Source organism: Echinococcus granulosus (genome assembly GCF_000524195.1).
Source record: "Echinococcus granulosus chromosome Unknown EG_S00009, whole genome shotgun sequence".
NCBI classification, from domain to species: Eukaryota; Metazoa; Platyhelminthes; class Cestoda; order Cyclophyllidea; family Taeniidae; genus Echinococcus; species Echinococcus granulosus.
The window spans coordinates 636,456-662,312 of record NW_020170389.1 but is presented as its reverse complement, the minus strand read 5'-3'; the positions used below and the strand labels follow the sequence as shown (position 1 = coordinate 662,312).

At 39.2% G+C, this 25,857-nt stretch overlaps 1 protein-coding gene across 1 annotated transcript in view; it reads right to left on the bottom strand. All coding sequences in view use genetic code 11, as the record gives it.

Annotated features, from left to right (window-relative positions):
• The window catches only part of EGR_02095 (Rho guanine nucleotide exchange factor), a gene marked incomplete at both ends in the record, with an annotated part of 51,241 nt that overhangs the window by 1,267 nt on the left and 24,117 nt on the right, over positions 1–25,857 (bottom strand). Inside the window, 18 exons of the mRNA XM_024491344.1 lie at positions 322–387; positions 762–1,131; positions 1,888–2,394; positions 3,582–3,670; positions 4,265–4,530; positions 4,835–4,919; positions 5,123–5,498; positions 6,738–6,913; positions 8,362–8,596; positions 9,331–9,621; positions 10,145–10,364; positions 14,221–14,293; positions 16,809–17,117; positions 17,936–18,061; positions 19,181–19,393; positions 21,444–21,555; positions 22,035–22,227; positions 24,330–24,768. Of these exons, the coding sequence (XP_024354197.1) occupies positions 322–387; positions 762–1,131; positions 1,888–2,394; positions 3,582–3,670; positions 4,265–4,530; positions 4,835–4,919; positions 5,123–5,498; positions 6,738–6,913; positions 8,362–8,596; positions 9,331–9,621; positions 10,145–10,364; positions 14,221–14,293; positions 16,809–17,117; positions 17,936–18,061; positions 19,181–19,393; positions 21,444–21,555; positions 22,035–22,227; positions 24,330–24,768 (4,146 nt within the window). The remainder of the gene's footprint in view (positions 1–321; positions 388–761; positions 1,132–1,887; positions 2,395–3,581; positions 3,671–4,264; positions 4,531–4,834; positions 4,920–5,122; positions 5,499–6,737; positions 6,914–8,361; positions 8,597–9,330; positions 9,622–10,144; positions 10,365–14,220; positions 14,294–16,808; positions 17,118–17,935; positions 18,062–19,180; positions 19,394–21,443; positions 21,556–22,034; positions 22,228–24,329; positions 24,769–25,857) is intronic.

The following is a 25,857-nucleotide window of genomic DNA, read 5'->3' as shown; positions in this document are numbered from 1 at the left end:
TACGTCAATGCGTGAACTATTCCAGTCTTCCATACCTCAACCTTTACAGTCGTCAGTGACAGCCGGAGCGCCTCCGTTTATGGAAAAAGGATTATGTTGACTTTGTTTAAAAAATAAAAGCTAAAACTTTGGAGCTCCTCAACCTTGTCTTAATTGTCGTGCCATGCATCTTACGTCTGAAACACATCTATATTGGTTGAAGTCTTTTAAAAAATAAAGATGGAAACCTGTTTAGGACAGTGTAACAGATAACAAAACTTTGTGACTAAAATGTCTATTTTTAATGAGTATGCAGGGAATGGAACGTTACGATTTTCTTACCGGCTGAATCAATTACATCATCAACCAGTTGTAGCGCAGCCATCCTCAGTTCATCTTCGTAAGAGCCTAGAAGCGATAGAGGAAAGCATACCTTATGGCATGACCAGTTCGGCATTCAAATGGAATGTTTCCGGTTTTGGTGGATAAAAGCCAGGCATTTAAAATTTTAAGCGTGAAATCTAAAGATGTAACAACCTCTTGATTACCTTGATTGAATTGTTTGGAGCTTATGTACAAATGAGTCCGGGTTTTGAACAGGGTATTTAATTCCCAATAAAAATTCAATGATCGCTATTTGAGTTTGCTACGGTGACGAATGGTTTTGCTTCATGCAAAAATAAACAGCCAGGATAAGTTAATCGTTGATAAATGAAGCTTCACGGTAATTTTTAATTTGAGGCATAAGGTAGTTTAAATGGGGAAAAATAATAGGTACGAACCATCATTATCCCTATCCTCCCCTTCTTCTTTTGAAAAAGATGGGCTTGGAATCATAGAGTCTTCATCTAACCTCGAGACGGATTCCGTTAACGGTTTTTCAGCATATTCCACCCTTTCTAGCAGCTCTTGCTCGTCTACACCACCTGATTGCCTTTCCTCCACCTCCACCTCCACCTCATAGTCACTGAGCTGAACCTCCTCCAAACCCTTTTCTTGAACGTGGTCAGTGGTCAGTGATTCGGCGGTTTCTGTAGACGACGAGGATGAAGAGGAGGACGAAAGCGAGGAAATGGCATCTAAGAAAGCCTCAGCCTGGTCGTCATCTGACTTGGAATCCTCTCCGCCTTCTCTTCCCTGCGTTCCTAGGCTCTACGTCAGACAGCAAGAACAAGAAATAACGACCACTTTTTAAGAAGATAACAGTCTAATCACTATCACCTTCTGGACAAACAACGTCTTTCTTCAATTTCAATATATCATCTCATACAAATTGTACTGGATGGTTGCCTAATAAAACATTCTCCCAAATGAAAAGCTGAATTACGATATTGCTAAGGAAAATCGCCCCTTGAAACGCAAACAAGGAAAAAAGGATCCTTGGGTGGTCAGCTAAGCCTGTCAAATTAAAGAGAAATGATTGGGTATTAGTGCAGTTAAACAGACGCAGCAGCATTTTCAAGGTATTGGGCATGCTCAAGTTCATTGTAAAAAGAATCCCTCATCACCATGCTTCTAGTTTTTACAGAAATGAACCGCTGACTTAGAAAAAAAGTTCCTTCTGCTACAAGACACTTAAAAGTTATAACTGATGACCTTCATTAAATCTTATAAACATTGTATAACTGGTCTAGGTAAATCTCTAAACAAACTATGTGGTAAAAAAACGCAATCGCGTTTAGTTGAGGTCCATGAAGATAAGGCAGTCTGGCGAAACGGTTAAGGTGCGTGAGAGTAAACAGAGGTGTCAGCGCCACCACTCAGTGGAAAAAACCTCAAACCTAACCAAACCAAAATTAAAAAGCCAAATTGAAAGCACTGAAAGCGCGCACGGGTTGGAATGGAGGTTTCAAAGGGTATAAGTGGTTTCCGTTCGGGGAGACAGAGAGAGCTACGACTACTACTTACACTGAGGGCACGTGAGGCAATCAGTGACGTGCTTTCGACCAGTTTCTGCAGGCCATGAATTATGCCTATTAATTGCATTCTTCCACCCGCCTTCGTGTCACCCTCTTCACATTCTAGTCCATCGGTTTTTCTTGCTTCAAATGCCACGACTTCCTTACTTCCACTCAAAGACGTCTTTGACGGTGCCTGCTCTAAACAGTCTCGGTAGATTGATCCACTAGGAGTTCCGGGACGTCTTCTGCGATCCTTTAGACCACTTGAGACATCAATGATTGCAGACTTTGACCGCTGATGCCGCCTTTCACTTACTGTTGTTAGCGCTGCATTTGATGCATTCCCTGTAGCAGTTGCACTCGCTCTTCTCGCCCTGATCCACTTTGGGCTTCTTGAGAGGTGATGGAGATGCTTAGTAACAAACTTCAGCCAATTCTTAGCCAAAAGAAGCTCCAAGATTATCAGTTCCCTGTTGGACTGGAATACAGTGTCACCAGGTTTTAGAGACAGGTTCTAGAAATGGGGGAAAATAACCACTTTTTGTCTCGATTCTCTAGTGGATGATGAGAAGAATAAGTAGCTTAATAAAGTTCATCCGCGGTCATAATTACAAAAAGGGTGATTCATCGACAGGTTCTGGGTTCGGAACAACACAAATGAGAGCAGAATGGCGATAGTCTCGTTTTTATTAAAAATATACTATAATATTTGACCTGAAGTCTCGATAACGAACAGGAGCAGCAAACCACGGCTCAGGAATTTCAATTTGCCGAAAAAGCAATACCAAGTCTTAGGGTAGGCATCACCTGATTCATCTCGCTTTAACGACTCAACCAATGACCTTTTGACAATGAGTACAAATAAAGTAGATCTCCCTCTTTTTAAATGAAGTAAACGTGGATTTCGCCGTCTTGAGTGATTATGGAAAAAGGTGTTGATATGAGAATACCTATTAAACTGGGGGTGTCAAATTCGACTGCAAACTACTGGTTGCCGATGAGCTAAAGTACGAAAAAACTCATTTAATTTCGGTATGCTCTCACATTCTTGAATGAGCCGAAATGGCCCAGTACAACTGATAGTTGGGGGAGATGACAATTGATGACAGCTACGTGCCACTGGCATAACCTTCTTCCAATTTACTGTCTGAAAAGTGCAGAGTACACCTTTGGACGAGGAGAAAATGCTAGTCTTTAATAGGTGGAATTATGAGTGACAAAAACAGTCTTTGTCTGCTGAGTCAGTAATAGGAACATTGGTATTCCATTTACAGTCTCCAATCAAAAGTTAATTCCAAGGCGGATGACATTTTGGCTGAGATGATAGTGGTGGTAGTCACTTCTTGCAGAGTCGGCTTCATGTGACTAGTGAACACCTGCCTAAATTATGTTTACCTGTAGTTAAATTTACGCTGTCCCAAATCTGAAAGAATACTTTAACACCATGCAGTCTGAAGGCAAAGGAAGTTTTATCACAATGCAATTTCTACCATGCGATAACTCTAGAATATCAAGTCTAAGAGTTTTTCAGTAAAGAAGCATTCCGTAGTGCCACTTAATAGTTCATTCAGTCCCTTTGGCTTTGCCACAAAGGACCTATTAGGTTACCCCAGAAATGTGTCGCCTTAATGGGAAAATTGGGGAGAGAGGAAGCACCAATTGCACAATGCACATTGGAGACGGAGGACAAGTAAAACTTACCTCAAGAATTTCGTTCGCATCAACAGATTGACTGTCTGACATGGATTGAATCAAGGCCTGCATATCCTGCTCCACTTCACTTATTTTTTCTAAAATCGGACACAAAGTCATCATTCTTGTATTACCAAACGTTATTCTAACAGGCACATTAATTTGTTTGAAAAAATGCGTACAGCCTTGAAACAATAACAAATAAAAAAACCAGAAAACAACAGCTACCGCTAAAGTGTATTGATAAGTAGATTTCTGTCGACCAGTAGAAGTCTATCAAAAAGTTTACTGTCGATATTTCTTAAACATTCGTTTTAATTCTTAGTCTTTCGATTTAATGTGGGCTTCCCGGCAATTTGGTGAAATGGTAACAGTGAAGCATTGGTCAGTGGAGATGGGATGACAAAACCCTCGAGACAGCGCTCGAATGAGCAACTATAGCACACACAACTCTTCAAACAATAAAAAACGACTTTGACACTCTAATTGCGCCTTAGAAGCTGTGAAACGTTTTAACAAACTATCAAGATACATCAACTCTACCGATTTAAATAAGCAAATTGTTGCCTAATCCGATTACTTACACCGATTCTTTTCTGGAATAGGATACCGATACAAGCTTTTAAATTAAAATTCAGTACGATAATAGGGAGCCCGCAAAAAATAAAAAGCAGTCATTGGGAAATGCGCACCAGTGAAGCTTGTGACCTGTTTCTCGATTAGTTCAGGAGATGGTGCATTGAGAGGGACTTCTGACTCTACCATTTGCGCTGGGTCACTAAAGTTTGTACTTGGCTGTACAGTCCCTACAGAGGCACGGATGGTCTTCAGACACTTAGTATCAACTTTGTGATCACCGAAGTGCATGCTTGCTGATGGCAGACTGGCACGACCTTTTTGCGCTGCCAAACGTCGCTGAGCTGAAATCTGTTCCCGCCTTTTCAGAATATTCAACCATCTTCAAGAACAGAGGTTAAAAATTTAGCCTGAACGCTTTATTGAAAATTAGATACCTTAAATGCAAGGTATATATAACAATTTCTTGCTTACTTCATCCACAACATTAGCTTTATCATCATAAAATTTGTGAGTTCTTACAAGAAATGGTGAGTGTTCATTAGATTATTTGTAATATTTCTGAAATATATGGTGCAACTATAAATGTAGGCTGCTTTACCGCGCAACTAAGGCAGTTGCGTAGTTCCGTAGAAATAAGAGACAGGAAAAAGTTTCAGGTTTATTAGCGGCACGAAAAAACATACTTCTTCCGAGTTTCCTCTGAGGTAAATGACAATCGAAGGAGGATTGCTTGCTCCTTAAAGATCATGTTAAGCATATATTCCTGACCTAAAAGTAGAACATAATATGCGATTGCTAGGGGTCGATTTTACAAAACATGCAAGAACTCATTCATGAATCTATGACCGGGTTTTCATTTATTTACATTTTTGTACGAGTTCCCATCCAACTTCATCCCCAAATATCCACCGCATACACAGAACAGTAATTATTACACTTTGCTTGGATGCAAGAAGCATTGGGTGACATACCTATTTGTTCACCCAGAGAGGTAAACACAGAATCTGTTGGAAAGACAGGCAATAGCTTCATGGTATTACCCAGGAGATTGGGAGCCGTTACGAATTGTGTAGAACTCGAAGAAGCAGCGTTAGAAGTGGAGGCAGTTAAGTTTTCCTGGCCCGGCTCCTTGGAAGGCTTGAATGGTCGTAGACCATAGCGCCCGCCATCTTTTACAAGAAGCACGAGTGCCGAGTCCAAAAGGACTGCTAGGACTTCAGTTCTCTCCTTCATGTAGTCATAGTTGACTTTGTTATCACTGGTTAGAGTCAACTTATCTACGGCGATCTCGGCATGATCTATTACCCAAAATCGGAACAGTGTCCGAGGAAATTGTAGCAGGAGGTCCTACCATTAAAAAATTCCAAAAAACACTCTGCTTACTTTCGTCTCAAATTTCATCTGGTTATTTGTTAATACTCAAGATTTGGCGATTTATAAGGTGTTAGGCTTAATTTAGTCTTGGAGACTGACATCAAATACAACTGAGGTATACATAATTTTTTCAAAAAGGTGAATTGATCTCCAGACTAAATTACGAAAGCATTTAGGTAAGTGACTTATTCACAAAACCCAAGTGTTTATAATCATTTTTAACATTTCTTAAACCGGACATTATATGCATGTGGAGGATTCACAATGGTTATGTGAAAGACATTGTTAATTAAAAGAAACCCTTAGAAGATTTGGTAAATAATAATTAACTTCTAGCAAAATGTAGTTTCCATTCACCTCTCAATTTGGAAGACCGTGCCCAAACACGACAAATAAAAAATGGACTCTTTTGACCATGAAAAGAAAGTAGCTTGTTTTTTGAAAATCAGATCGAAAGGTATAAGTGTAATAGGGAGGCCAAAAGGTAATAATTTTAGGAAATAATTTATTTGGTTTTATTTCCAAACACTGGTTAATAGAGGGGGCAAAAATTAAACCTAACACTTAGCAAAGCAAGGTGTATTTCCTAATACCGAAAGAGTACTGGCCATTTCTGTTTGTATTTCCCTTTTGAATAGGTTTTAGGTTTCAAGGCGGAATGTACAATTGCTTCGGTTGTTTAGGTACAACGGAAGAAATGACACAAGCGATAATGTGCTGTTTTCACGAATAACCATCTTAGTTTTTACATATTGAGGAAATCTAGATACCGCAGCATTATGATTTAGTGCGTTTGGAGATTACTGGAATTCCTTCTGTGAAATAATATTCTATTACGTAAAACGTAAGACGAAACTCACACACTTCAACCGATGACGCCAATCATGCCAACAACGCAACAACATGAATGCCTCAATCGCTAACGGGCATATAGTCAATTAGGACTTAAAATAGCAGAAATAAGCAAGTATTACGGGAAAATAATTATGGAATACATCCCAATTGTTTACAATTAATTGAGCTGTAACAGATGTTTGTAGATGAAAAAAGACAGCCTGACCTTTCGCAGACGTTTGTGTGTAAATGCAACACACACACACATAGGTTTACAATAATGAACACTACGTGGCATTGCTATGCGCGTAGTTAAACACCCGCCTTCTTTCGGCACAAAATACCAGAAAATGAGAGTTGGTATCGCTAATAACTTACCGCAAAAGGCAAATTTCCACCTTGGGCTTGATGACGTGACAATTGCTCTCCCTTATCCACTGTAGAGAAGAAGTGACCATCGTTAATCAGCTTTACTAAGGGCATGCATATCTTGTCGATTGAGTGCGGAATGCTCGCCAATTTGGAGTGTATCTCTTTCCAGATCTTCGCTTCGGCTAAAGGAACCAGAATCTAGACTTATCTTTCAGCTTCTTTGATTGTCATCTGCATCTTGCTGCTCAGATTTACGGTACTTTAGGATGCAGTCGGGCAAGTTGTAGCTTTAAGTACTGTGGCAAAAAATTTGTAACATTAGGAATAATTCAAAATTTTGGCAACAGAATGACAGGGGAGAGCATTACATCTCCACCACCTACTTTTACAGTCCATGGATGCAGGTGTAAAACAAAACCGAACTTACCTATCAAACTTATAAAATCACCAAAATAAGGCTGTCGTGGAAGTTACCTTTTTAAAAATCCATAGAGAACATACATCAGTTTTACAGTTTAGCGATTTGTAGAGCAGCAAAATGCTGCAAACCGTAAGTAGTACCTTCTGAGTCGGCTAGAATTGGGCCTTAGATGAGGGTGTACTAAAGTTTCCCATTTAAGTGTACTATAATTTACACTGAGATGATGGCATTTTAGATCCTGAACCTTCTACCCTAGTAGTGATGTACGCGTAAATGCAAAAAAAAATCGCTCAACAAATTAGAAACTTTGCCATTAACTGGCAGCGCACTCATGTGGACATACAACTGGAGGCACGGTTGGCCGAAATGCATACGCTGATACGTCAACGTGTCTGCGAGTGTTCGATTGCATATGTACATCAGAGGCACACGAAAGAAACTCAAAAAGTGTGCAAGATTTTTGCCAAACAATAGGTTCGCTAAGTTTATTATTTTTGATTCAATGCCTGTACATTTTTATGTGTTATTAGTAGAAGGTGGACTTTCAGGAATGTCCTAAAAAAAATAAAAATTAAGTATTCTATTTGAGTAGTCAGTGTTCCACCGCCCCTGGGTGACTAGTATTTCCTCAAACTAATATTTATCCTCCTAAGCATAATACGCTGCTTGAATTTGACGCGCAAGTCAAAAATTTTTCATTCGCAAGGAGGCCCTGACGAATAGGAAAGTAAAGAAAAACCTTTATGAAATACAGCTAATTTGACTAACAGTCATCTTAACAATGAGGAAAGAACTCAGCATAACATTGGTAATAAGCAACTATCATCACTAGTATTTGTATGATCTTATTGCTGAAAACACCCATTTCTTCATTCAAAAGGTAATTTTTTTAATTAGTGACTGTTAGGCTATTGTTTTCCCCTAGAAATCACTAGTTATTTTTTTGCTGAGGAGAATAGTTTTGTGGAAGACACATAGCAGAGAAACAAATGGTGTTGAAAAGGATGCCAAAATAAACCCAAACTAGTCCATTTGTGTTTATCATAGATAATCGCGTATTTTTTTTGACTATACATAATTTATAACTGTTTTTACAATGGTATGAGCATCACATTGACCAAGTACCGGAATCCATATCGTCAATATAAGCTAGAAATCCATAAACTTATCCGTTATTTACGAGTTTAAAAGCAGGGGCTCTGAGCCTACCTTTGTAACTCGAGGTCTTCTTCTCCAAATCCTTCATAATATTGATGGATATGAGGGGCAGATTGAAATAGAGGATCCGAACCTGACTCAGACTTTCAATGAGCACGAATTTATTGAATCGAGTTTCCAAAACCATCTGAATGTCTGGATGCTTTCGGGCGTACTCCCGAACCATTGCTTTTACACTGTCCAGCATATTCGTGCAAGAAAGTGCTTGACAATCCCGAATCCATGCCTACAATAACGCGTTCGGTGGTTATGAAATATTTGAGTATTAAATATCTACTTTTCTTTGGGCACTAATTTGGGAAGGCTACGCACATGATGCCTCCGACTATCTTCGATTTTGTTAAGTCATCAGCCTATTTTCAAGTATTATTTGCAAATAATCGAAGACGAAGTGTTTAACTGGCAAGTATCCCGATAACTAATCCATTAAAGAAATGTGGTCTCAAGCTGGAAAATTCGAATATCCAATGTAGTTGCAGAGTATAGTCCGATCCTAAGCAATACTTCAACAATAAACAATGTCAATACAGTGTGCCAGCAAAGGACTAATGGGTAAATTCCGCCGTTCATATAATTGTTTTTGGAATTAAAAATAGTCTTTTTAGTCTATGCGAGAGGGTGCTCAATGGAGACGTCGCAGACTATACCAAAATGGAAGCAGAATGATACCTGTCTAATTAAATTTGTTACATGGTCTCTTTTAGTCTCACAGAATGCGATCTAAATGACAGTATCATCAGCTGACTATCCGCTGCACTTTGATATCTATGTGCGGGACCGCTTGTTTAGTCCGGAGAGTTGCAACATCAGCAGCACACGTACATATCCACTGAACAATGACTTGACGATGCTCGAAGAATAAGAGCAAAGAAAGCCATTCTGATGATAGCTCAAGCAATATACCGTGCAGTACCTTTCCATTTTAGATAACTTTTTTTGTGAGCAATTATGGTCAATTACCTTGAGATTAGTCTCATCGTCTTTGGACAACCAAGACAACACAGCCTCAGCCATTCTGCCATAGCCCTGAGGTTCGACAGTTCGCTCAATGGCATGAACAAGGCTGCGAAAGAGCCGGATGAGACGGGGGATTCTATCCAAAGCCATTAGATCAGCCAAGTGCTGATGTTCCTTGGGCCAACGCCGTAGCAGGAGGTAATCGAAGTGCTTCAAGTAGCATACCATGTAACGCACCTTCTGATGAAACTCTAGCAGCACCAGGGTTCGCACGTAGTCCTGAACGCGCGGGCCCTATTTTAAATGAGAAATGGTATCATTTTATCATATACGCACATCAATAGGCTTATAAGTGACACTTCAGGCGCTCAAAAAGATAAATGCACTCGATTAAAAAACAAAAGCTGTAATGATTACGAAGTAACGCTAGTAGTCAATCAACCTAGAGGATGAAATTCTCAAACAGGTATTAGTCAAGTAAAGATTAGATTAATGATGAACATTTGCCTTATTTTTTAAATGCATTCGATGCCAACAGAGAGTAAGTAATGAGAAGGACCTAGCGCAAGCTTTCAAGGGCATCAGCTTCGTAAGCCAAAAAAATAACATTACAAATTTAGCATACATTATTCAGCAATAATTTTAGGTGAATACTGAGATTTATCGGACTTTATGAAAATTAGGGTAAAATGTCAGTGCTGAGAAACTGCAAATCTACGAACGCCAAACAGTATTCACATAAATTGTCCCTCATTTAAAAAAATGTGTAACTAAGTTTGCATGAATACTAAAACAACTGCATGTTTCATAAGCATACCTTCGTAGGAATCTCGTAATCAGGAAAGTGGATTCGGAGTTCAGTAGCAGCCTCAAAGGTCTCTGAGGCGTTCATTTCAGGATCTCCAGTCCACGTTGGAAGGAGTTCAGGAACATTGGAAGCCGCAGATGTCGATGGTGAAGAAGAGGAGTTTTGGGATCCGATTAGGCGTTTAGGATCACGGTCGGCCATCATTGGCAACTGCATCAGGGAAATGGTGCTAAAATGGGGAAAAGGGTACAGAAAATACGAAGTACACTGGCCCACTTAGTAATCTTGGGTTATGGGGCAAGTCTATATGATAATGATTTTCTAGGAATTTAGTCACCCCTTTCACGTGCATTTATACAAAATAATCGGGTCAATTATGCACGTTCGATCATTGTTGGTGGCTGAACTTTAGGCACCAGAATATCGTAGGGCAGACATTTGACTACCGAAGATACGCTGCATGCAACATTGCATGAAAACTTAGTGCGGTGTATATCAAGCTCAATGGCCGCAAATCAACATCTGATGCAGTGGTATTCACTAACTCCAAGCACGGGTTGATATGGAACGTCAAGTTCACGTACGACGGGTTGTAGAATTTCTTTACATGAGGCTCTTTGATCGATCTCAATAAGAGAAAAAAATTTGAAGAGGACCTTTCGTAGGCAGTGTCGGGTTTCAGGTTGCTAATATAAACAGACCGAAATGGAGCTGAAAATCACATGCGCATGTAAAAAAAGAAGCACCACATGACACTCACTCCGACCCATAGACAAATCAGCTTAACTCCATTTTCGCTCTTTAATAAAAGGAAAAATAAGAGGTATGTAAGAAAACCAAACATTTTCATGTACCTTTCCCATGACAAAATTAAATGATCCTCCGAAAACTCCTGCAAATAATTTATTCATTGGAATAATCATGATTACAATCTGTCATGCCTGGAAAACGCTTTGTCTCTGTAAACAATCCAGCCTTAACTATTAGTTTCTACCTTACTTTCACTTCCTAGCTGTGAATGTGACGTGAATAACCAACGTCAAGACAGGTTGTCAGTCATTTGTAAAACAGCACCCCCCTTTATTCATTTTGAATTCTGATATGAGGTCTTCCCACATGTGTAAGATGCTGCTTTGTCTTGTAAGAACAGACCCTTCCTTAGACTGATTGATCATTCTTGTTGATGTGGAAGTTTCACTTCCATGCCCCTGGATTGAATCGTGTTATTGAGGAGACAGCTGTCTGCCACAAATGCTTGGCCTTCGGCTAGAAAAACATGGTGAGCAGTTCCATCCCCAAACCTCCACATTCACACAGAAAGCCTAGGCCGCTTGAGGGTTTAGAAATGTGAGCGATTAACTATTTGGAGGTAACCACCATCACAAGTCTGTAAACAATTTGAAACCGACACAATTTTACAATATACCTGACAGAAGTGAACAAATTGATATCTGTTAATTAACGGCCTATAAGACTCGTCGGCTCAACTTCCACGAATAAACCAGTCGATTTAGGTGAGGAAAATTTGTTTAATTGCTCATGTTGAAATTAAATGAACGTTTCAGAGACGTAGATCTCAAATTAACTCACAAACAGTGGCGCGTACTTCTTCATTATCGAGAAATGAGGAGCTTTCTTAGAACGGTACCTTTGACCGTTTCCGGGTCGGTGCTTTCCACTGCTGAACTTCTCCAAACACCACGCAACATACGAGGTGTTTTCGCAATTTTGTGATTGGTCCGAAATTGCTCGGTGTTTTATAAAATATAGGTTAAAAAAGTAGAGGAAAGAAGTCGAGAACACAATCAAGGATGCCATATTGATAGACTAATGCGTCCAGATGGTTTATAATCCATGTAAACAAGTGCTTGCACTTGACAAGTTCCTGTAAGCTCAACAAGGTAAGCCGAAAATTACACGAAAGTTTCGGACAATTCTTAATTAGTTTCCAAAATCCACATTATTAAAAAAACTAGCAGTGATACTTCATTGATACGTATCAACAAAAATGGGATTCAATTAAACAGTTGGGAATTTGGGAGAATTACCAGAATGTATAATTTCGTCAATAAAATTAGCTATAGTGCTCAAAGCATATGGATCACATTGACAGGTACACCTTGGGAAGATTGAAGGTGCCAACAGAAAACGCAAATATTACTTAAAAACTCGATAAAGACCACTCCAATCTAAGCCCCTTAAAATCAATCATTTTTAACACCGCTGTTTGGCTTATGCGAAATGCTAAAAGTATTTATTTTATGATAGTTTTGGATAAATCCATGGCTGTCAGTGAAATTATTGCATTTTTTAAGGCAACTTTTAAAATTGCGGCTAAAATGTATATCAACACTTATTGAGTCGATTTTATTTCTAATTTAAATCAAATAGAAAGGCATTTCACTCCTCCAGATCATTCAAATATTAATGCAATGGGGTAAATATACACTGCATTCCGCCGATACAGCATTCGCTCATACAGTAATGCTGAGTTAATCAAGTGAGTTTATTGGCTTGATCCCGCTAGATCAAGCGAGTATAGCTTCAAAGAATAATGGTATAATATTGATGCAAGGAAATAAGCAGTAATCCACTATGAACAGTAATTAACTCTGTAGAAAAATTAAAATGAATGATCATTAAAAAAATTTATAGTTAATGGCATTTCGTATTATCGGACAAAATGTTTATTGTTAAAAACCGTCGAAAGCAGACTCAACAAATTTGCTGGTGGGTGAATAACTACATATCGTTCTGACATAAATAATGAAACTACTTTGGAAAATTTACACCATTTGTGGAAGTAATATTATGTCCAAGAGTAGGACGGTCTGAAAGCAAGATTCAAGATATAACATTAAAAATACACAAGTATGATCAAATAAAACCATTTAACTAATTACTTGTACAGTAAAAGAAAGATACATAATCATAATTAAGACAAAATAACGGTCGCAATATCTGAAAACTCCATACAGGATATGTATATGAACACTTGGTCGTCACTCATCTGTCGGCCTCTGGCCCAGTTGCGCTGTCAATGATTTGACGTGAATAAGAGACCTGGGAAAACTTTAAAAGGAAATACTTGCCAACCCTCTCTACTGTCTCGTCTCCTCTACAAAGGCCTGAGCTTTTACTTGCCAAGAAGCTATCACAGAGGGGTCAATGCATTGGACACGCTTCACTTTTACAACCAACAACGCGAAACTACCGATCGCCCTTCCTTCTTTCTACATATGTGTTGGTGTATATTCTGACCAATTTGGAAGAAATTTGCCAACGAGCATTCAAAATACTAATATCCCACCAAGTGGGTTTCACGAACGAAAATGAAAATACCAAAATGCTAATGGCACTGCTCTAATGGTAGTATTCGTTGTTGCCTCCTACGACTGAAGACGAAACAGAACAAAATTTTTTCACAGCACTATACTAATATCAAATTAAGTGGACTACTTTTAAGGGAAATAGCTAGTTTACCGTGAAAGATTTCAACATAATATAGTAGCATAGATGAGGTTTACGTTCTGGCAACTGAATAATGCCTCATTTTCGATAGTAGCGAAGAGCCCTGCTTTTTCCTTCTTTGAAGACAGTCTTCCGGACTTTCTGTAAATGGGTGCAGTTACTTCTACATAACGCCTTCAGGGGTAGTTGAGACGCCAAATTCCCATTAATAAAGCGAAAATACACTAATAACAATCTCCCTGTTTGCATGTAAAAAAGAAGAAATCTACCGGTTTTGTTAGTCAAAACGTAAAGCAATGAGTAAGCAAAATTCTCCTAAAAACGAATTTACTACTGATAAATGGGGCGTTGTTGAAAGCATTGGAAACTCGGTAATTCTACGACTCACTGAGGTTTGCAAATCATCCAACTGAATTGATTTATTTAGGTAGACGCACTGATGTATAAACACACTGAAACACCAACTCCGTTTTTTATAAATTCTTCGCTGTATCTGCAATAGATGGTATTTTGATACAAATCAAAATCCACGAAGTGGCTCTTTCCAGCTGAATTTTGCTATGATGCAAGAGTATCCTTTGGTAGGGAAAGCATGAAATGAAAACGCAACTTACTGCTTTGAAAGTGCCACGCCCGTTCCGCCATAGGAATGGTTATCGAGTTTCTGTTTCACATTTCGAACGTAGCCTGTGCAACGAGAGGGAGACGAAATTAAAAATTTGTTTGGTAAAGCATAGTACATTAAATAGCATAATACAGCATTTTGAAGCAAATTTACAGCTTTTGCAAGAGCCCTAATTTGTTAAGATTATAAGTTAGGTTAGCCAAACAAAAAGCGCATTTGCTAAAACTAGAAATAAATCTATCCTGGGTATTTATTTGTGCTTAAAGTTCCTCAGTCGCCTTGTTGGCGTACCTAGGTGCAATTTTAAACCGATGCCCAGATAAATCACTCCATAAAGTAGGCATGACCTGTAGGTATAATTTCCATTAACAGAAAAATCCTAGTAACTGGTAGCACGCTGTATAAAAGGCAGAAGACGGTCACGCAGGCCACGGTACTACCATTGATTCAAAAAGCGCGAGTCCGTTAATAAATGTACCATTACCAATAAGCGCATAACGAACTGGGGGTTGGTATTACCAAAAGTATCCTTATTTTGATTTTAAAGATGGATCTACGAGATTCCGTATTCTAAAAAAAGCAATAAACTTACATTCAATACATTGTCTAGTAAAACCCGTTTCGGCTAAGGAGCATGGACGAAGCGTCAGATTCCACTAATTTGAAATGCAATTTTGCAAGTCATCTGATTCACTAAGCACATCATTTCATTTGAATTTTGGCCAAAAAGGTAATATAACTAAAAGTTCTGCGCTTCAAATTGAAGTAAAATAATTCTTTAATCATTTGCTTAGTGATTCGAAGAACAAAAGGCGGGTTATTTGGGAATCATTTCAAAAATGGGATAAAACGCAAAGGTGTAGACGATTCTCCTTGATAAACAAGTGCTCCATCGTAAATGGTCCAAAATTTACGATAAACAAATCAACCAACTTGATATTTTGTAGGATGTTTCACCAAGTAAAAGTATGATAAAGATAGAAATCTTTTTTTCAATTCAAATTACAATCGCAGGGGTGAGGGGGAGCTTGCAGAACCTTCTTGACTTTTAATTGCCAGAAGTTACCTTACATTTACATCATTAAGTTCATTACAAATGCCAGAAAAGCCCACACATTAATAAAGCGGATTACTGTTTAGATAAAATGAATGCTTTTTCTCGTGTAGGATTTGTAAAAATAACACGGAACCTAGGTTAAATAAACATACTTCACTCAATAGGGTGTTCCAAATAGTTAAGGAAACATGAATTTGTAAGACAAATTATTTCTGCGCAGAAATCTTGCCAGAATGTGAGAATAAGCATCCCTAGAACACCAGGTGTTCGTGCCAGATGCCAGGATTGAAGCCTTCCCATGCCCATTCCCCACTGCAAAACACATGTTTGAAGAGAACAAATAGGAGAGAGCCACCCTGCACTAGATGTACTGGGGCCGATTTTGCACGAGACCATCACTTTGTCTATTCAACCTCCATCAATGATTGTTTTACATTCAAGCACATATTTGAAGTTGATACGTTCACTGATTTACAACATGAATACATGTAATCAGTGCGACGTTCGGAGGTTGTGAGAGCGTTAGAGACCGATACAATGCATCCATTAGTGACATTTACCGCCAAGGTTAAGCGTGCTAGCAAAAAACCTCCTCCGTAATGAGCCGCTTTTCCGCAGGACTTGGCTAGATGAACGCATGAGGTGAAATGAGGTCTTTGGTTGATCGAGAAGGCCTGTCTCCGGGAGAATGTTAGGCGTAAAATAAATGGAATTTAAGTTTAACAGGGTTATGTTTGTTTTGATTTAGCAGTTATCAAGGAGTGTAGTATCCGGAAAGTAAAATTAACCAAGGCAGAAACGGAAGAAAAAGCAACAAAAGAGTGGGAGAATGGGGGGAAAAGAGAGAAAATAAGGAATTACTGATGACCATATATACGACTTGACCCACAACGCAGTAATGCCCTTTACGCTGGCTTTCTCGTTTGAAAACAGTGTTGGTGTAAGTACGCACACATTATGCCATATGACCCATTTTTAAAGTCACCGAGACACTTGAATTTGTCACTTAATTAAATTTTATTCAAGGATGATTCCATTTAGATAAAAATTTAGAAATGCTGAGAAAATATCAAATGTGATTTATTTTTGCCGAAGTCCCAAAAGGTATTTAGCTTATTCTAAAATTAACTTTATATGAACAATAGAGCAAATATAGTTATGCTGTGAGCACATGCTTACTAAGCGATTTTGAGCCCTAAAGGCCGAAAGTTCTTAAGGAATGCCTTGATAAAATCCACTAGACTACAGTCCAGGAAATTCCTCCTTTGACGAGCGATGTGTCTTGAAACGTGATTAAGATGATGATGCCCTGATTTAGTGAGCGTAGAGTATCAAACAGGACCCATATTTGGTAGTTGGATGCCACAGCTCTGGCTTTCTCTTATAATCATTTAAAAAGCACGAAACCTGCTTCAACACTTGTTTAACATTAAATGTAACTAAATTATAGAATGGGAAAGTGCTGACGAATGAAAGCGGTAGTTTATTAAGGCAGTGCTATATTGATAGTATGAGCTTACGCGAAATGGGCTCAGGGGAAGTAAGACCAGCTTGTGAGCTACTACGGTGTGTGTGACCAAATCCGGAGTTGCTTCGCTTCACCTTGGCCTCTCCGTCAACAATGGGAGAGACGACTGCATCAGGGAGTGAGAAGGAGGGATTTTGAGGGGATGAACAAGAGGCGCTTTCGTCAATCAACTCATTGAAGCTGCTATTGCGGCAGTAAAATATGTCCTCCGTGGAGGCTGCCAAACCAGAGGAGCCGCTATTGTTTCCACGACTTCCACTGCTACCTCCCGTGTCCTCCAGAGGACTGGTAAACTTCCTCACTAGAAAAAAAAACGGTGGTGCTGGGAAGCAAATGTTGATAAATCAATTAAGGTTGGAGAGATTGCAGTACGGTGCTCAAGCCAGATTAGCAATTGAGTGTGTGCACAACTGCATGTTAACGGACAAAAAATAATAACGTGGGGGAAATAAGATCCACCAGTCGTACTATTTTTTGCTAAACAATCCGAGTTTCTCAGATAAATTTGATGGTAACTCACTATTTCTCCATGAAATCCAATGTTGAACTAAGAATACTGGCCGATAAAACTATTGGGTATGCGAGTCAAGTTTTTTGTGCGCCCTTTTTTGCGTAATCAGTTCTGCTAGTTGGTAATACTGGGTGTCTGTTTGAAGCCCCACTTAACACAAAATAAAATCAGGATTATAATTCGGTTAAAATATGCAAAATTAAGGAGCAGCATTGCAGGGTAAACCAACAAAATTATTTGTGAAGCTTCAAAAAGAATGATGTCACCGAGCCACGAAATTGGTCCCAATAATTCATCGTGTGGGACGCCTATCCATGACCTAAGACGCACGAATTTTATGGTAATATTCGACCAATATAATCTACACTTTTCTCTTGAAAAAAAAACAAGGTAAGCCGAGGGATATTATGATAAAATCGCACAAAAAATCTAAGCAATTGTCGAGGTAAGGACATTCTTGATAAGTTAGGAAGCAAATTCGATTGCTGGGACTAGTGAATGCATGAGTGGTGAGATATCATGTGCAGCAATCATTCAGTCTGTATGTATGGGGAGGCCATTAGTGAGATAAGGGGAGTGCAAGATACGCTTAGGGTCAATCAGCCTACCGAAAGTGGGTTGTCCCTTATGGTGCGAGGTCACTACAACGGACTCTGCCGTGAGCATTGCGCTCAAGCTTGGTCGGTGGTGAGCCTTGCGCTTTCTCACGTTCCAACTATTGTAGACACGGGATCCTTTAATCCATAGAAGATGGATAAAAATTTCAGCCCAAGAAACCCATTTCAGCCCAAAATAGACCTAATTTACCCGCTGTAACGGTTTTAGCTCGCTTTCAGATCAGCCGATGTAGAAGCCTGACAGTATGCTCGAAAAAGCCAAGCTTTCAGAAATTTCTTTTAGTTTTGCGGGTAGCTAGTGTCAATCCTTTATACGCCATTAACTGAAAATCCATTCTAGGTTTGCAAACTCGCTTACACATGACTACCTACACCACTAACGGAAAATGAAAACTGTACGAGTTAGTTAACCGGCAAAGTGGTATTAATTTTACATAACCGAAATGAAGGTAGTTGGATTGGGGCAAACTGCATAAAAGATAACTGTTCCAATGAGAAGGAGGAGGTACAAATAGGCAAAATAATGTGACACAACTCATCATCCGGCTCACCATGTTGGTGTGACTTCTCCAATTTGATATGGGAATGGCTGGAGTGGTGCCAAGGTGCAAGCTGGGTTGATGCAGGCTATTCTGCCTCTGAATGTAACATTTAAGCGACAAACGACACAAAATTATGTTCATTAACCGCCTCAGTCCTGTGAATCTAAACTTCGTGGTTCAAAATTGCAATCCAAATATTGAAGCCTAGTTTCCCACTTTCAAAAGTCCACGTCGCAAATGATTTTTTTATTGTTATGAAACTATTTTAACTCACATATGAAGCAGTTTAAAGGAAATGTGTTTAAATTGCACCAAAAAAGAGCACTTTATGTTTTTACTGGTCCACTCCTCATAATCCTACATTAAAGGTTAGCAGGATGCCAAAGAAATGCGTCATTAAGCTCAGTTTAATCCCTTGTCACGATATGGTGGGGCATGTGGACAGCTTTTACACTTACCGTTAATACGGTGGTTTCCAACTGATCGGTTAAAAGGTGTGCGCCTCAATATGCCCATACTTAATACATATAGGTCAGAGCCTAATGAGGAAGAAGAACCACAGCCAAGTTATTGTGTGCAAACGTACATATTCCTTTCCAAAATGCTTTCATTGCCACGCCCATGATAGGAAGGCAAGTAAAGCTGGATTTGGGGGTAAACTATGTGAAACGCATTTTTTTAAATTGGTGCTCACCAGATGCGTTAGTAGATTCGGGTAGGTAGGTCCCAGAGTTAAGTACTCCCGAGCGGGAAACGGAAGATGCGGTAGTAATGGGTGAAATTCCAGGGGAGACACTCATTCCCACATTGGAGATGGAGCCTCGACTCGCACTATAAAACCTGTTGTCCTTTGCACAGGACTCTCGCAATCCGGCTCTGCATCGATGATGCACGCTGACGTCACAAACTGAAAAAAGAACGAGAAGCCCGATGGTACGGAAGATCACTTTCCACCATGGAGTAGAATATGATCGTTTAGACCTCTTTTTCAGTAAATCTAAAAAGTGTTGACTAAATTATGCATAAGTAAATTATGCATAAAAAAGACGGACTCTGACAATTTTCAAAAATACACGCCTCCTAAATGAACAATAATGATCAGACTACACCCATCATATATCTAATAGCCATCGTATTCACCAGACCTACTTTCGACCAATAAATGCCACATCAATCCAATTTTTTACGACTCAGTTAAGAAAAAAACGGGTTTTAAGTCGTTGATTAAGATCTCACTGCTTCACCCCTGGAGGCTAACATAAACATTCACAGGCGTTGTATTGGAAACTTTGCAATGGTAGCTAGGCCATCCTTGAATAATTACTACACTACGTTCCTCTTAATGCATAACGGAGGGGGGAGGTTTATCTTTCACTTTTGCAAAAATACCAAGAGTTACTTAATTTAAGATATTCAGATGCGTTATGATGGACGGTGCTCATGCTTGTCAATTAAGGAAGATGATAAGGTTAATCCCTATTCTGTGCATTAAACTTGCATGAAAAGTTGACTGGGATAAAATTAACCGAGCGATTCTCAGTGTGAGCAATTGTTTGAAAGTTGAAGGATGGAATTCGATTAAGGCATTTGAAATCAGAGTAAATGTAAATGTAAGAATTGAAGAATTTACATTCTGAAACATTATTGACATTTCTAGAATAACCAAGATCCTTGAGTCTTCATTCAAGTCCACGTAAAAACATGAGTCACATAAAAAAAAACAACTTTTTATTCTAATAAGGACTTGCAGATTAGACTGAATGGTTCGAGGTCTTGTCATAAAAACAAAATACATCTGACAACTCCTGGAACAAATTATCACCTAATTACGGTTGGCCTTAAACGGAGATTGTATAAATAATCTGTGTAAAGTGCCATTCCAAACGAATGAGCCCATGACCCCGAATATGGAATCTCCCACCCTCTCTCCGCAGATCAAGGGGTTTGGGCGTGATTCTATTGCAGTGGTGGTAGAAAACAACACCTTGATCCTGATTTTTGCCGCCATTCATCATTAATCCAATTACTGTAATCAAACACGGGACTGTCATTAATTGTCAACGTTATAACTAAAATCATCTCGTGTTTCGTGTGAATAAAAGACCATTTATCATGGAGATTCATCCCACCTTGTTGGTTTTTCGTGTGGAAGACAAGAGAGTAGCCATTTTAAATTGTTTACCCCAGTGGCAACGGCTCCTTAGCCCAAACATGTACGCCATATACTGAGAAGTTGTTTTCCTTTGTCAGCCTACCCGTCTAATTGCGTTGAACTAACATATTTCTGAAATTTCGATTCGGTGTCTAAATGCCTTTTGACAGTCTTATCGGTAAAAATCCCTCTCAATCCTACAAAGCTGTCTTAAAGAAGACGGTGTTAGCAATAATTTTTCAGGCCTTGTTATGGAAATACCTTCAATGTCCCAAGTAGTTGGCAGATTCAAATTACTATTATCAAATTGTCCACCATTCCCAACGTTAGATACGTCACTAATTAACATTCAAAATAGCCTCAATCTTATGTTAAGTGTCCATAACCGAAGTATATTCCAAAACACTAGAGGACCAAGCTTTTGTGTTAAATAATGTTCCAGATGTTCGAATTTTTTATCAAATAAAGGTTTCCTGACTGGGTTTTCAAAAACTCCACCGTAAATTTCTACTCTTCTTTCATACTATGCGACTCTGTAAAAAGAAACTTCAAAATTGCTACCTTCTTAGATGTCTCTTCGTGATAAACGAGATGACGCTCTCTATGTCAAGCAATTTGAAATGGCGGGGCACTATCAATCCGTTTGAGAACATGTGAAGTGAATGACACACACAAGAAATATCTGTTAACAGAAATTTACGCTCACATGAACAATTCGGTGGACTGGCACATTAGAGCTAACCACACATCATAACTTTATTAATGTCTTATATCATGCGGATGGTTAAGGAATGGGGAGAATGACCTTGACAGGAGAGTCCCTGAGGTGCCAGTCCCCAGATCAAACCACCGCAGACAGCGCATTCTGTAAGTCGGTCAAAAATGTGCTCCTGGAGTGAGTGTCCCTTTTGAGAGTGCTAAAGCAAAAAAATGGTGGGTCATTTCATAATAAAGTCACTGTGAATTAAGGGTGCGATGGTGTGACCGCTGAGAATTTCTGCGGCATACCCTTACCCAGTGCCACAAACTCAAAAGGCTGTAAACTAACCTGTGTGAAAGCGGCTTCAATAATCTAAAAGAGTTGTAATTTCAGAGGCTTCACTCTTCATTTAGGTTTACTTCTAGCAGAGTATACATTTTTTTGAAACTTTTCATCGTGTAGATTAAAGCAAAAAGTTTAAACTTTAGAAACAAAGTTTGTGATGTAAGAAAAACTAATAAATGGGATCTTCTAACGGCAAAAGCACACCCATTAAAAACTAACATTTAATGCTACTACCCAAAATCTTCGTGACGTTACGTCAAATGGAACTGATTGCTCATGGTGAAATTGCGTACAATTAATCAAGACCATCAGATCTGTCTTTAAATTACAAGATTCGCAAATGCGCCGTACCTTAGTCTTCCAGCTTCCAAAGATCACATTGGAAGATTTGGACTTGAGCTTGGCATTGAAAGAGGGAAGTTTGCCCCAGTTGATGGCTCCGATCGTTGCGAGGCCACTTGACATGCTACTCGAGAGGTTTGTGGAGCCCAAACCCGTGCCTCCGGCAACTTGAGTCGATACCGCTGCCAAATTTTCGATTGATCTGTGGAAGAGGTATACCCTCTTAGCAATAAAGATGGCTTGTTTTACGATCGCTAAACCAACTTTTAAGGTTTATTAGGCATGGGTTTATATAGGAAAATTGTGTTTATTTTAGTCTCGTTCTTGAACCGAATCGTAGAGCTGTTATATTTGTAGCAGATTTATGTCTGTATTTAAATGATGCTACTCAAGCCCTGAAAGCTCGCTCCTGATCGACCTTCAGGATGATGATATTGAACTCTGCTAACGCGACCTATACCGTCAATGTATCAAAATAAGTTTACTAGTGGATATGAGCATCTTAAGTTGCCTTCAGGCTGATCTGGTAACTTGGTCTTCGATATCGTTCGCCCCATGAGGTATTTAGTCGCTTCCGGCACTTCAGCGAAGATACGTCTAAATAGATCGTCTAAATATTGTATAAACTACTGTCAGTGAAGAAAGGTACTTTCCGTGGATAGCTAGATCAAAGGGTTACCGTAATAAAGGGACTAAAAGGGTGTTAACAGGTTACCAAATGCAGCAATCTCAGGATCTAAGCCATGGGATGGGGTCTAGGAAGAAGCTTAAAACATTTTTAAAAAAAATGGAAAGGATATTGTTTGACTTTCACCACTACTTTCTACATGAATGGCCCTCTACAAATTATTCGAATGAATTTCTAAAAGTGTCAAACATTCCAATAAAAGCCAAAATATGCAAGCACTAATAGTCTACCAGTTGTGAGCAAACTAGAGATGTTTCATTTCAGGTCGGTGTGTAGAGTATATCACGCTTGTCTCTTATCAAAAGTATTGACATTCAAAACTATAACCTACCAAGAAAATCGTTTTTGGGATCTATTCTTATGACCCTTGTTACCATCTAAAGAGTAATCACTTAAGACCTCACTGATGGTGTAGAAGGTTTTTTGCTTCCATTCCGCAATCCATCCATCACGCCGGTGGTATAAATCGCTAGTCAGGTCACTTATGCTCACGGCCCTGCCTAGCCTTTTGCATACCTATGGTAAAGCCACTTTTCGGCTTCCAGATACTTCAGAACATTTGAGACCAAATATTGTGTAGATTAGTAAATATTCAGTGTACTTGATATAAAGTTACGAATGGATTTCGAATAGCATAATAAATACCTCAGGTTCTCATTATGTTAGTTGCCAAACACACTTAAAGCCTTCTGTGTGGAGAATTGACTTGAATGGGAACCTTAATAACAGGTTTGATATGTAACCGACGCATAAAATTTTGAGCGAGATCAGGTCTGCACAACCAGCTTAAGGTGCGGATAGCAATGAAATTAGAAGGGTAGAAACATAAGAATCGTTTCATCAATCCTGCCTGGGCTCCGATACTACCATCACAAGGACAAAATCAGATTTGTGCTAAGGTGTAGAAATGTAATCTTTGCTTTCAGTTGCAAATAATCCTCCCATGCATAAGTATCATTATCTTTTGCAAAAAAACCCACCTCATGATTTATTCTTTGCGTGAAGTGAATGATCCAATTTGGGAATGTCACTATTGCATTGACTATGAAAAATGTACATGCTTTCATCAGTTTTTTCTACATATCCAACCCACCTCTATGGGTCTTGACATTGCACACCAGCAGTAGCGACAACAGCGATTATGGTGTGGAAAGAGAAATGGCAAGTGTTTGCACTTATTTCTTTTGAAAATTGAGATTTTGCCTCATTTTAAAGCAAAAATTTATCTAATGCCCACTTTTTTTTCACCAGGATAGCTGGCATGTCATAATTCAAAATATTTTTGCTTACTCCTTCCTGCTGGATATAAAGAAATCCTCCGAAACATAACACCTATCACCAAAAGATTCTTGCAATACAATTTTACGAATAGAAGGAAGTGTGGGAGATAAAAATATGACCGAAAACACCCAGAGAGGATGTGTATTTGTGTGTTTATATATTAAGATTACCATATATATTACCATATATATATTATATATATATATTACCATATATATTAAGATTACCATAAATCTTGCTTAAATACATAGGGGGCGGGGGTATTCTTAAACCGGTTACGCCACCACGGACATTTGCTTACAAACATCAAACAGGTCTTGACCACGAGGGCTTACTTGGCGAAGAGGCTCTTTCTGAAGGAATGTTGAGGTGGGATTGGGGTGTTGGGACAAGTGGGAGCTGAGCCGATGACACTGCCTTCGGTAAAGGCGTCGGATTGAAGTGGTGAGGAGGAGGCAGTAGCGGTGGTAGAAGCAGCGAAATATCGATAGGCCGAGACCAGAGAGGCACACAACGCCGACGCAATCTGCTCTCTGGGGGTTCCAGTGGCCATAGCTGTGGAAGACACCCAGGCGACAACGGCAGAGGTGGCAGTGGTGAGAGACGAGGTAGCTGAAAGGTGGCTTCCGATTTGTAATGGCGCCTGATTTGTTGTGATGCGCTGAAGCTCGTTTACTCGTGGGCTCATTATCATCTCGTATATGCTCAATTCTTCTTCATACGAGTGTGCGACAGTGAGATCGAAACTCTCTGACGGTTTCCATGTGTCAAGACCTGAAAATGAAAAACACATTAGGCACTGCACATAATAAAAACTGATTCCTTTATCTAAGTTCTACATAACTCATCATTATGAAGTTCTCGGAGAAATATAAACTCATTTGCTGCAGAAAAGGATTTCCGTTTTTTATTCTTACTTTTTACGGCCAAAATTTATCAGGTATTCGCTTCCCCTCTAACTTCATTTAATTTTAATGGACCGCTTATCTCTTCAGCGAAGTAATTCTATGGGCAGACGGTTACTGTGGCTGTTTTGGAATTTACTTCACACTTTGCAATTGGCATTTAAACATCATCCACATCCAAATCACCGAGGCAGCCTTGTTGACACAAACTTTTTTTGCAGAACCAATCAGAAGTCGAGAGAATTTCTAGTCATCAGTTAAGCTCGATAGAGTTATAGAAGAAAGAATTGATGTGATATAAAGCTCATCACAATTAATGAGTCAACAGCACTTAATGTTACACTCCGAACGCCGATTATCCATCTACGTTTGACTGCATTTTCTTGACCGGGAATAAAGAATGACAAATTCCAACTCATGGACTGTTGATGATGGACTCCTTAATTCCCTAATTTCTCAACCGACACAGACCAAGCCTATTTATTGTCACGATAGCTAGAAACATGGAATGTCCGAGGATCAGCATAAAATCTCCCCCATAACTATACACTTAGAATAGTTCGTGACATTGTAGTGAGTCGCTTGGCTGGATTTGGTCACCATGTGGAAGTAGTGAAAATGCCAACTATTCGGTGTTGGCATTCGTCAGTCTGAGTGCATGCACGCAGCAAAGATGAGAGCGCGTACGGCTGAATCCCTGACAATGTACTGAGAGTGCTGCGTACTTTCACACAGACCGTTATCTTTTCTTAAGCAACTTTACGCGGCGGTTAATTACAAAGGCCAAATGCTACACCTAAGGGGACCGTATTAGAAATTGTAGTCCAGTGGCAAATAAAATTCCAATCAAATATAACGCATAATGTTATCCAAGCAACTACATGACAGCCTAAATGTACAAGTTTACTAGACTGTTTATTTATTCAGAAAGAATTTTAAAAAGGAACATTTATCAATC